Source organism: Gavia stellata, chromosome 13 (assembly GCF_030936135.1).
Source record: "Gavia stellata isolate bGavSte3 chromosome 13, bGavSte3.hap2, whole genome shotgun sequence".
NCBI lineage: Eukaryota > Metazoa > Chordata > Aves > Gaviiformes > Gaviidae > Gavia > Gavia stellata.
Window position 1 is genome coordinate 20083372 of NC_082606.1, and position 13026 is coordinate 20096397.

At 39.9% G+C, this 13026-nt stretch overlaps 1 protein-coding gene across 1 annotated transcript in view; it reads right to left on the minus strand.

Moving 5' to 3' along the window:
- The window catches only part of IGF1R (insulin like growth factor 1 receptor), a 186296-nt gene that overhangs the window by 7686 nt on the left and 165584 nt on the right, over positions 1-13026 (minus strand). The window contains exons 14-19 of the mRNA XM_059823652.1: positions 12493-12595; positions 10829-10899; positions 8346-8575; positions 7942-8052; positions 6128-6287; positions 3739-3868 (exon numbers count right to left, since the gene is read on the minus strand). Coding sequence (XP_059679635.1) covers positions 3739-3868; positions 6128-6287; positions 7942-8052; positions 8346-8575; positions 10829-10899; positions 12493-12595 — 805 coding nt within the window. The remainder of the gene's footprint in view (positions 1-3738; positions 3869-6127; positions 6288-7941; positions 8053-8345; positions 8576-10828; positions 10900-12492; positions 12596-13026) is intronic.

Genomic DNA, 13026 nt, shown 5'->3' on the forward strand with positions numbered 1-13026 from the left:
CTTCACGTAACATCTCAGGTACTCCTGACAGCAGCTGAGAAGGCAATAACGCAGAACTGTAAGCTCTCATTCCAGTGCAAGCTGCTTTTCATTAGAAATACTTGAGTCACACCAATCCGAATTAAAAGCTGCATTTTTCTCTTACCGCTCTAGCACGCTGAGAGCTAGACAGCAAATGCACACCACCACACCTGTGCATCTCATCTGCCTTATCACTAAAAGCAAGCAAACAAACCAACCTCTATTCCCCAGGCACAAAACCACTTCTTGGGTAATACTTTCCATTTATCCCTCTGCTTTGGTTTCTTCCACATTCTAAGTCAAAGGTGCAAAGTAAGAATCAAGGCATTTGACATACAGCAGCAAGCAACAAAACCAATTTTTGAAAAAGACACGGAAGAAATGTGAATGTTCTCCAGCTTCTTGTACCAAGACCCTAATTCGCTGCTTCAGCAGCAAAACATTTAAGCCCCCAGGAGAAACTCAGTTACTCCTTTTGCAACATGTATGTAACTATGTTCTTCAAACAGAGCTTCTAGCTCCTTCCAACTAACTACAAAGGACAGCAGAAGTGAAAGAAGAAGTCTGTCTAATAATAGGAATTGATTACTGGCAAAGAAAGATAAGCATAGTTATGTAATTGGGTAGTTTGGACGTAAGTATTGACACTTTCTAAAAATATCTCCATTTAAAATTAGTTTATTGAGCAGACATGGCTCAAATTCTCTGCCCTGCACTGAAGAGTCACCTACTTTTAGAGCTGCTGTGCGAAGAAAGAAAAGCTAGATGCTGTCTGGTCTTCTGTGGCTAAAATGCTGAGTCAAGCTTAGAGGAAAAAAAGCGTAGTCTCCAAAGGGTATTGTTGTGAAAACATGAATCCAGTATTATTAGCTGGTTATGGCAGAGTGGTTTTATCTTTCAGTTATCCACTGTATCTAAAATGGTTTGCATCTGGAGCCAGAAGCCACAAACAGACTTGCAATTGTTTGCTTTTCAGGGGAGGCAAGGACAGAGGGTCAACTCAACATTTTGGTGCCTTTGATCGCTGCAGGAATATTGAGAACAAGTCTTGCACACCTACTAGTCATATTATCAAAACAAATAAACTTACATTGCTTCTTCAAGGCAACTACCAGCTCTGAAGGAATGCAAGATGCTGAAGACTTATTTATAGACATACACCCTCACCCTAAACAGTATTACATTAATTTTAAAAAGTTTTCCTTCCCAACTACAACAAAACCAGTCTTGTCTAATTACCTCCTTCTTCAGTCTGAAAAGCAATAAAAGAATGAATTGCTAAAATAAAGCTCCACCCTTCAAAACCTCCAGACACTCTTTTTGCAGTTTGCCATTTCACCTTACAGCTTATAAATCTTGGACTCTGACCACTCACACAGTTTTGCCTTTTTGAGATTTTTGGCTTCTAAAACTTATCTCGAAGAACATGGAAGCAGATGTCACAATAACCTACGAAAAAGGCAGGAAAAACAATCTCAACATTTTTTACTGTTCGATGAAAACAAATGGCCTCCAAAACAGCCACGCTACATGGTTTACATGAAGCAGCTTCAAAATCTGAACCAATACAAGGAGTCAGGTAAATTTTCCTGGCATGAAGAGACCTTCGATATATAGTGTTTGGTCTAACAGTTATTGAGAAGTAAACCGGAATGATCCTTTTTGCCATAAGTAGACCAAGTAAATAGAGACTATTTCATGACCGTGGTAAGTCAAGCTCCACTACATTTGGAATTCAGACCAAAATTTCTGAATCCATAGCTGTGGATACATGTGGCAAACGCAAATGTTCTAAGCAAACAGCATACTCCTCAAGGTATACCAGGTTTTTTGTACCTCAGGATAGCATACCTATGTGAACCGATTTTCATAAATCACTTCTAACAATTAAGATGACAAACCATCCCAAGGAGGAACTGTCTGAAATACTGATGAGAGCTGTGGACCTCTTCTCCATGAAGCAATTTTATCCTCTCTATGCTTTCAAGTAAAAATCTGTCATATTTTACTCCTTGTCCTCTTAAGTTTTCCAACCTTATAATCTGTAAGGTACTTTCCTTGATGTGACTTCTGGCTAGGATATTTCCTTCAGAGTGTCACGCTGATAAACCGCAGTATTATTTGCGCAACCCCGCTTTGGAGTGAATGACCGATGAATGCCAAATCTCGTTAACGTTGAAGGGAGAACTCACATACTTCCTGCAACAACTAAAGCACTCATTTACTTCTGACGCTTGATTTGGCGTCACATCTGTGGGGTTTTTTTTGTTTGGAATTTGAGTTATATTTAAACAATAATGTCACTTAACAGTTACAGGTTAAAAGGAAAGCGTGCACGGAACAAATGCAGCACGTCACCGAAGCTGAACACCTGATCCGCTGTAGCCCGCTTTTGACACAATGGCTGGAGTTGACGCCTGGACTTAAAAGTTACTGTTGCATGGTGAGAACGGGCAGGTCTGCCAGCTCTTCACTCCAAGCTCGTTCAGTTCTACATCTGGGGATTTTCTAGTGATATATTCCAAATTTCTGTCTGCTTTGTGAAGCCATTACAAGTCCCAAAATTCTTTTACTGCAGGGGGACTGCCAAAAGCATGCCTGCGCTGTTCCATTAGATAAATGGCTGATACATGGCTTCCCCTTCAACTCAAAGTGGTTATTTTCATCTGTTTCCAAGTTTGAGGGTTACTGGATTCATAAATAAGTTACTAGCCATATGCAAAAAATTTTAAGCAACATTCTGGTGCTTTGCTTTTTCACTTGCTACATAATTCCTCTTATGAACCTTTCACTCAAAGCTAGTGCTGTGGACTAGAGTCCACTGACTCCAAAATCCTCAAGCTGTTTAAAGAAAATGCAGTTTACTACTAAAATACCATTCCTACTGACTTCTAGACATTTGGAGGCAATCAGCTGCCAATTCTGTAACAGATCAGCAGTAAAAACATCTTGTTAGGAAGGCAGAGAAACCATAAAAGACAGAGTAGAGGTTTTGCCAGTACACGTTCATCTTCTGCCAAGTCCTCCCTACCTATCTGCAAAAGTTGGGGGGGGGAATTGCTCCAGAGTATTACTTCTTCTAAGAAGTGTATTTTGAAATTTCCTGAATGCCTCTATTAATAACTTCACAGATACAGCAACTAGGCAATGTGCTTTTAAAGAAAAACCTATTTCTGCATCTTGCGGTATATAAAACAAGCAAGCAAACAAAGCTCCAAACGGAGAAGGATATACACAAGGGAGAACTCCCAAGAAAAAACCTGCTAGTGTACACAAACCATCTGCGGGAAAGTAGAGTTATTTACACAGAAGGTTTTGATAGAAAAGCAGGTCAGCACTATGAACCTTTCTCAATTCTTGGCAACTTTTAACGCTTTTCTTGAAGGAGGGCAATTTGAAAAATGACAACTTGCTCTTCCAGGTGAAGGTAATGTTTTTCACTGTGCAACTGATTTTACAACCGACAGCAGAAAACATGCCACCACCTCCAGTTTTGGAAATCCATTTAATTCTGCTCTCTCTGAGAGCAGAATTTAACCTCATATGTTCTTGATTTTGCAATGGAAATATGAAATATAAAGCAGAATGCTTCACAGTAGAAAGAGAGTTACCTTTGAAGAAACAGGTGAAGCAGTATGCTTAGTTAAGCCTATGAAAACAAGAAAAGAGGCTAGAAAGAGGGGCTAAAACAGTTTTTCAGAGCCCCTTTTTTGTTACCAGACATCGGAGTGCGTTGTGAAGACTCCATCTTTCAGTGATTCTGGAGACATCCAGCGGACGGGCAGCAAACCTTTCCCTCCTTTACGATAATAATCTGTCTCGTAGATATCTCTTGTCATGCCAAAATCTAGAAAGTATAAATGTTTTGAGTTTGCATGATAAAATGATGAACATTTCCCCTTACTACAAGCCATTGTAGCCAGCAGAGAGGCACAGTTTGGTGCAAAGAATCTGCGATCTGTCGCTATGACACTTTACTTTGCAGGTGCTTTACCTGCTGCCTTAGAGCTGTTTAGCTTCCCTCCCAACAAAACCAACAGACATTTTTACCATTGACTTCAGTGGGTGAGAAGTCTGAATGATTTAAATAAATTAATACAAAAAGTCCCAGGATTTATGCTCAAGCCTTGCAGTAAGCTAAGTCTTCTGAAGGTCATACAATTCACTAATCTGTTCTCTAAATTCAATGATTTTATTTTCAAGGAGTGTAAAGAGCTCCTTTAGTACTTAATACTATTGTCTTTAACTAAAGAATCTCACATGTTGAGGGAAATGCTTCTCTCTCATTTTTTTTTTCCTCTTTCCAAAGGTAATTTCCAGTTCCTGTATAATATTTCATCTCAAATGCTACAGAGGATTAGGCTATTCATTTGTGACTAACACAGATGAATATGAAGAGACATACTTTGGGTTATACGTATGTCCTTAGCTGTAAATACATAAACATTTGCAAGACTTGGATCTAACAATGCTCATCTCCCGACTGTAACTCAGACTTATTCCAGATTATTTTTTTTCTGTATAATCAGCTTGACGCACACAAAACCGCTGTGTCTTGGACTAGCCTATTTAAACCAGTTACTATGTTTTCAGACACTAACCAAAAAAGTTAATAAATCAGGTGGCATCAAATCTCTTACTAATACTAAGCACCGTCTGCTAACACAGCAGACCTAGAGCAAAATTCATTTTAGCAATGCAGACCTGTAGTTGCCCCTTTTTTTTCTGGGGAGAAGTGGAGTGAAAAGAGGACAGAATTCCTCCAGTTCTCACTGTCATTATTACCAGTCTATGACTTGGATGAGTGACCGACCACTGATTCTTCTCGTTCCTTGTCTGCTAGGGACTCTGGTACCCTCAATGATTATGACTAAAAAGCCCATCTGTGCAGCTATTCCATCACTCCCACACACCAGGGTGACTTTATCCTAGCCGAATGGAAAATCCTTCAAAAATGTAACGCAAATAAGAAACAGATACGCAACGAGCATAGGACAGCGTAGCATAAAGCTCTTCCTCTGAGATCTAAACAGTCTGAGGTGGCGTGTTCTGTCAAGATGCTCCTAAACTGTTTCTACATGAAGGGATTTTCAATACTGAGAGCAGTGCAGCATATTTCACAAAATGCTTTCGGGGTAACCATGTACCATGTTAAAGGGAAGAAATGCACCATCTTCAGTTCAAAGAACTGTAAAACATGCTGGTGGGGGGAGGAGGAATGAAAAAACTGGCATGGGAAGGATTCAGGCTGACTTCCCCCGAACCTGCAGAAAATGCACAAAATCCCCCAAAGATCTTATTTCCTAATTAACTGACTCAAAATGAAATCATTTTTTCTTTCTCCCAAATGACAGGATTACTTACACAAATTATCAAAATAGCTGAGTTAAGCTCAGAGAAAAAGAATTAGTTTCCTACAGCAGAAGGCTGTTGCTATACATGTTATTTTAATATGCACAACTCAAAAACAGCCAAAAGCTTAAAATCACCCTCTCTGGAGAGGAGTCTGAAAAAACTCATCTGACACTATTTTGGAGGGATGGCGAAGGGAAAAAAAAAAAGTGGTGTTCTAACAGCAGAGCAGAGGAAAAACCATTCTGTTGTCTGGAAAGCAGAACTCCAGTTCAGACTGGAAAGCATCCAGCTGAAGTCAAGCCTTACATTCCACTTCCAAATGAGATATGCTTTAAAATAATCCTAAAATTCTTATTCTTGAATCAATAAACAGGAGGTGAAATTATTTTTGCACATTAACAGAAAAGCGAATGACACATCAGTGGTAACTACGCCATCCACCCAGATGTCTGCAGCATCTGCACCTCAAATCACTGCTTCACTAGCTCTTTTTAAACCCACACGCTATACGATTTCCTCACTGGAACAACAGCAAGTAGAGGTATTCCAAGAGTTTCAACTCAATGTTGACTGCTCACAGGTCTTAAATCACAACAAGACTTCATAAGGAACATATTTCATTCTCCAGATTTAAACTAGAGCTAAGTTTTAAAAGGTCTTTCAAACAGCTTTCAAAAAATTAAAATGCCTTCTAAGATGCTGATTTTTCAGGACGATGTTTTTCATTTGTGTAAAAGTCAAGAAAGCGCACCTCCAATTTTCACTGTGAAGTCTTCTGCCACCATGCAGTTTCTTGCAGCAAGATCTCTGTGAACAAATTTGTTGGCATTGAGGTACGCCATCCCATCAGCAATCTCTCCTGCCATCTGAATCATCTTCTTCAGAGTTGGAGGTGCCTGGCCAGGATTATTCTGAGCAAGATTAAGAAGGTAAAACAGGTAAGGGGGGGGAAAAAAGGTAACTATTTCTACATCAAACTGTAACATATTATTTTTAATTATTTTCTTTAAAAAATAAAAATCACATTATAACAATTCAGCCTGACATGATCCAGGCTAAACAGAAACTCATGATTATGTACACCACAGCATCTGCTTGGGGGGAAAACTGGCTGTATCGAGCTGGGTTACAAACAGAACTCCCACATAGCTCTCTTAGGCCATTCTATTTTAGGAAATGCAAGCCAGAAAGACTTTTTGGTGTAAGGATGTTATCTTACACCTATGGAGTTTAAACGTCCATCCTTCTGCCACACAAGTTCTGAGATATAAAGCAGAGGGCTTCTTTTAGAGATTTCTACTGTTTTACTATCTTCACAAACAACCAGAAGATGTTAAATGATTTCATTTCCTGTTCCCCAGTTCTCCATAACCAGATGTTTCTTGAATTACTTCTATTTGTAAATAGGAGAAAAGCTTATGGGACAATTTCTTCCAAAGAAAATTCACTCCTTAGCATCCATGGATATATGGCTTCTGCCATTCTCAATCTCATGGATGAAGGAGTTCAGGTATTTATACACAATCAGTTAAGTCCCACCATCCCTTACCAGTACGAATTTGTCTAAGCTTTACACCCCTTGGATAACCATCACTGACAGAGTAACCAAAACCACGGCCTCATATACTGAATTCTACTAATGACAAAGACCTAAAGCACACAGATCAAGTCACTGAACCTTATCACATCCCCATTCAGAGACTAAACGGTCCCTTACCCACCTTCCATAAAAGGCGTTCATGTCCAGTCCCATCATCACTTTAAAACTGCGCTGCTTTGTGTTGAGATAAAATGAGCCATACCCACTACTTCCAGGCCCCCTTAGTCCACAGTCCTACTGGTATTTTCTGAATCCTGTATTCAGTATGATTATTTTCTGTTTCCAATCACTTAAGCAATCTGCTCTTGCTACATGCAATGCCGTCCATTTATACCATATTCATTCTCTTGTGCACGTATTGTGCTCATATTCTGTTCCTTTAAGTTATTCACATCAGAATTTCTAGATCAAGGGCAAAAGCTGCTGAACTCATGGTGTCCACAGCCTACTATGATTTCAGTGGCAAGTGACCTATGTGTCATCTTTATCGGACAGACCCTGTATCACATGTGGCAATTTTAGCTGTTCAACTGATGGCCTACATATTAAAGTATGCACATTAGCCAAGACACTAGATTTTTACTTTCCAGCAGAGGCAACAGGCAGGTTATACAACATGAAACAATTACCCTAACATGCATGCTTCAACTAGCCAATTTTGTGTTTAACATGTTGATAAGAAATTAGATTAGACAAGAGATTTAATTCAAATCTGGAAAACAAGACTCAGTAACACAAGAAGGGACCTATTCCATGCAGTACACTGGACTATCTGCAATAGCTACCTCATGAAAAAAGGTGTTGCAGATCACAGAGCAGCTCATGTTTTGTTCTTAGAGCTTAAGGAGAAGGGCAAGAAAGGCTAAATGCCTGCTGCTTCCAATGTGACACTGTTTCATTCAACATTATTCTAACTGAAGAAATAGTAATAAAAAAACCCAACAATCTAGCAACTCATGACTCACCTCTGTGTCTGGCCTCAATGATCTCAGGTAACTTTTGAGGTCCCCACGTGTCATCAGCTCCATGATAACCAGCGTAGGCTGGCCCTGAGAAACAACACCAAGCAGCCGAACCTGAAAGAGGGAAAACAAACGTTCAGTTACAAATAGAGCTAACTGAACTGTAGTAATCATTTATTCATGTCAGTATGTAGCCCCAAACACCCATGAACCTGTGGGAAAGGTCTGAAAGTAGATTTGGTTCCACTCTGACTCCTGTTTCACAATAATATTATAAAGCTGCACAGAGTTGAAGCTAAAAGCCCAAGTTCCCGCTTCAGTCAGTGAAGATGTGCCCTGAACACCCTCAATGCCAGTAAGCACCATGGCTGTATGAATCACAGCCTTGTTACATTTTCATGACTTACAACATGGTGACAATTGAACTCCTTCATCACTGAGGCCTCATTTAAGAACTCTATCCTCTCACGCATGCTTGCAGACTCATTGACAGTCTTGATGGCCACCCTGGTCTCCGGCTCATCCTTCACTACTCCCTTGGCTATTCCCTCGTACACCATTCCAAAGGAGCCTTGCCCAAGCTCCCGACACATGGTGATCTTCTCACGGGGCACCTCCCATTCGTCTGGAACATACACTAAGGAGAGAAAGAACAGGCCATGATGTCCCACTTCTGCAAGTGGTGCAATCACACACCACTTTACAATACCAACTGCCCAAACAGTTTTACTGTAAACAGCACTAGATACAATGCTGAGACCTTGCACGATGTATGCAAATAGTCCATGGTCCTTCCCATACAGAGATAGGTAGATGCTTGGCATACAAATAAATCTTAAAGAAATTTGTAGACGGACTTGAAGGGACCTCACTATAGTACTGACATAATGGGGTAAAAATAAGGAACCTCCACGCACAGAACCAAGGTGGGAAGAGGCCTGAATCAACACTTTGGGCCTGAGCTTTTCTTGGGATCCTTGGTCTTCTAATTCTTCCAGACAGCATCAAACATACTTGCTCATCTGTATCAGTTTAGTGTCTGCTGTATTCTCCATTAACAGATTGATTTTATGACTAGAGGGAAACAACTCTCTGATCCAGTAGGCTCTTTGCACGAAACTGTTCTGACCACTTGCACACACACTGTTGCACCAGTAAAGGCAGAACTTGTTGCTGCTGCAAGTCTTTGGTCTGAGGCAGCAAACATATCTCAGAAGGTGACTGCCAGGAGGGAGGACTGCCTCAGGCAAGACGACATCTGAGTAGTCACTGATGCTGCTGCCTATCAGTCACCAAAGGAGGGGACAGTTGTGTGACATGCTCTGGATGGACGAAATGACAGGATGCAAAAATAGAGGATTATAGCATGAACTTTGACAGACCTTTAACCCTAATGGTGCTGCTATAAAAAAATAACAGTAAAAGAGTCCACTGCCACTCTGGCTAAATCCATCAGCCTCCTGGGGGCTTTTGGAAACACTATTCCGGCAAGAAGTCTACAGCAGTAGCACCAAACTAAACCATGAACAGAAGAACTGATGCCTCAAGGAAATTCGTCCGATGTTCTGATTTCTTCCTGCACTTGAAGAGCTCCACACGTACATAATCTGTACAGTATGGGCACGTGCTCGTTACAGACAACCACACCTCTATATGTGTGTGTGTGTAAAAATAAACTAATTATCTAGCAAATAGGGTTGCAGTGGGAATCTAGTTGCTTGTTGTATTTTATTTTTTTAAAAGCAATTCATTTAGCCAGAAAGCTGAATTTCCAGGGTTCTTCAACCCATAGCAATCCCAGCACACAGGCTTTCTGGAGATGTAGAGCTGAGGATCCCTGGACTGTCAGGCTCATTCAGCTCCTACTGCTGCTCAGGGACAGCCAACACAAGGACTGGCAAGAAGTTCATCTACACCATTAGCAGGCACTACCTCCTGCAACAGTGAAGTACAGGAAAATAATACAGACATACAGAAAGCAAAACCAGAAAAAGCACACTGTTCTAGGAACAGGAATTTTGGTTTAAAGAATTTTTATTTCCTGGATGGTTTTAAAGACTTGAGCATTATCCACATTGTGTCTCCCACTGAAAATTGTAAGAAATTAAAGATGCCTCCCCTCCACACCGGACTTCAGAACAACAATTATTTAACTCTGTTAGCAGAGCACTCAACACAAATATACCAGCTGGGATCTAAATCCTGCCACAGTCTAGTACCACTAAATATTGTCATCGCCAAATATATACACCAGTCAATTTGAAACTAGCTTCAAAAAAATTGTTTTGCCAGCTAGAGAAAAACAGACTTACCTACACTCCAGATATTAAGAGAAACAACCATGGATAACATTAAACATCTGTGATCATTTTAACAAAATCTCTGCATGTAGTATGTCTGGAAGCCCACGATATTGCTTTTCTCTAACGGTGAAAAGTTGTTGGAGAGTTTTATCGGGACGGGAAGTGAGGGAACAGTATTGCTTTTTGTTAAATGTTGCTATTTTCCACATGAGAAGTACATAGAAACAAGGAGCAGGTTTGTTTTGATAGGTTAGAATAGGGCTTAAAAGGGCAAACATGAAAGACAATGAAATCATTAATTCTTCTTTCATTCCAGTAAAAACATCACTCGATGAGTAGATGATAGTCTGAAAGAGAAACTAATACATCCAAATTTGCCTCAGCTGAATAAACTACAGGAGAAATTTCAAAAGCTCCCCAGTTTCAACAGACAGGTGACATTTACATATTATCAATGATGGATTCTATGGCTATGCTAATAAAACGAAGAGAGAAAACAGTTTTACCACATCCCTTTTAGAGTTTTCAGTCAGACATGAACAGAATATATGAAAGTAAAAGCATGAGAAGTGTAAGGCCACACTTACCATCTGAAGCACTGAAGTACTCGGGGTTCACAGAAGCGTAAAGTACTCCATTGCCCAGTCTGTCACTGTTCCTGTTGAAATATTTTTTTTTATTTTTTAATCTTTAAGCCTAAGTAAATTTCAGACCACCTCTTCTACAGCTTTTCCACCATTTGCTCAGCCACAAAGTATTATTTACTCTATGTGAAGAGCTTTTCGGACAAAGGGGACAAGCCAAGTTCTTATTCTACCTCGCATAATCTATGGGAAAACAGCCCTGAACAGCTTTCCCAGGAAACCTACAGTCTTCTCTATATCAAATCAGCACCAGAAAAGCATAAACACAAGGCACTTTTAGCTGCTGGGTAAACTTCCTTTAAGAAAGACAGCTGTATGGTAATACACCCAGGAGACCTGTGGCTGCAAACACACTTTAACATCACCTGCTCTACTGGGGGAGAGAAGTGATTGAGCAAAGACTGTTTTTTTTAATAGGGAATTCCATTCAACTATTCTGTAAGTGTTTCTATTATTTTATTTTAAAAACACACACACAGAGACACTGCGCCCCCGCCCCCCCCTTTTTACTGGGGTGAATTTCAGAATAAGACATATTTATTCAGCACTCTGAGAGCTCTTGCAGGAGGCAGGCTGTAGAAATGAAATTATCAATCAGACCTCAGAAAAATCAAAGACAAAACACTTTTGTGGGCTAGAACAACAGTTTAAAGAAGGCTGAGTTATCAGGCATTTCACCTAGGAGAGTCCAAGGGAAGGATAAGCAAGTATTGTACTTCACTAGATACAAAGCCCTTTCTGGAGTGCTTGAAGAGAACTGGTAACACTGTCTGCACACAAATGAATTAGAGCTGGAAATAATCATAGAATCATTTAGGTTGGAAAAGACCCTTAAGATCATCGAGCCCAACCGTTAACCTATACCAAGTCCACCACTAAACCATGTAATCCAGCCTCCTGCTTCGGCATGGTCCAGCCTCCCAGGTTTGAACACACTTTGTTGTCTGGGCTCCCCCTGAGCACACATTCCCAATAATGGGATACTCAACGAGCATAATTTTTATGAGTGAAATAAAAAACCTCCATAGCTGGAAAGTTGCAAAGCTGAACATTTGCACTGACTTCTATTAAGTTCTCATGACGTATTACAATTAAATAAAAAATATAAATCGCTAGTTACAAAAAAAAACAAAACTGAGGAATAGAAATAAAACATTCCCCTAGACTGCTCTGTCCAGGATGTAATTTTTTGAGTGGATGTGTAAAGACTTCAAAAAACCTCTAAAATTTGCAAGAAATCAAATTAACCTAAATTGAACTAAGTTTTCATTATTTATGTTGACCCATATTTCAGTCAAATCTTCTGATTATATAGGTTCAGTGCCTGCCATCATTGTCCCAGTGGGTATGTCCCTGACAAGCCTTCCTCTTCCCTCTCAAACATGATACTGTAATAAAAAGCCTCTTCATATCTCAAGCAGCAGCTAGATGCTTGCTGGTAACTCTAAACCACCTTCTTTTACACACCAACAAGACATAATCTACTTCAGCTTCTCGAGTCCTCTGAATGTCATTCCCCTTTTTAATTTCTAACTTGCTCCATGGGCACAGATTTGAAAATAAGAATTCCCCTCCTGCAGCTTTAACCACAAGCATATACAACTCACCTCTTTTTGTTAAAGACATACAGCATTATCAGTAATCCCCCAATGATGAGCAGGAAAGCAATAGGGAGCACAATTATCAAGTGCAGGAAGTTTCCATAGTTTGCTGCTGCAACCAACAAGAAAACAGTTGTATCAGGGTTTCTATAAAATATCCATTAACAAAGAAACATTGAAAACCCACTCAGTATATTTCCATACAGGGAAGAAATCAAAGTACTCATTTTCTTGTCTGATGTGGAAAAATGTACTCAGAAACACTCCCTGACTGCAGATGAGTGGAACAAGAAAACAGACAGTGAAAAGCATTAATTTTGTACAGAACAGTGTCTGTCTGGGGTTTGTTTTCAAGAGTTATGCTTAAGGACTTAGATTCCTCAGTGAACAATATGTAATTGTGCACTTGCATATTCACCTTTTTACACCTTTTGTTCACCTTGCAATTGCTTATACTTGTATATTCTGAATATATACACACGGAAGAACTTGAAGTAAAGAGCAAAGTCCAGCAATTAGAAAACCAAAAAGGAATAAAAA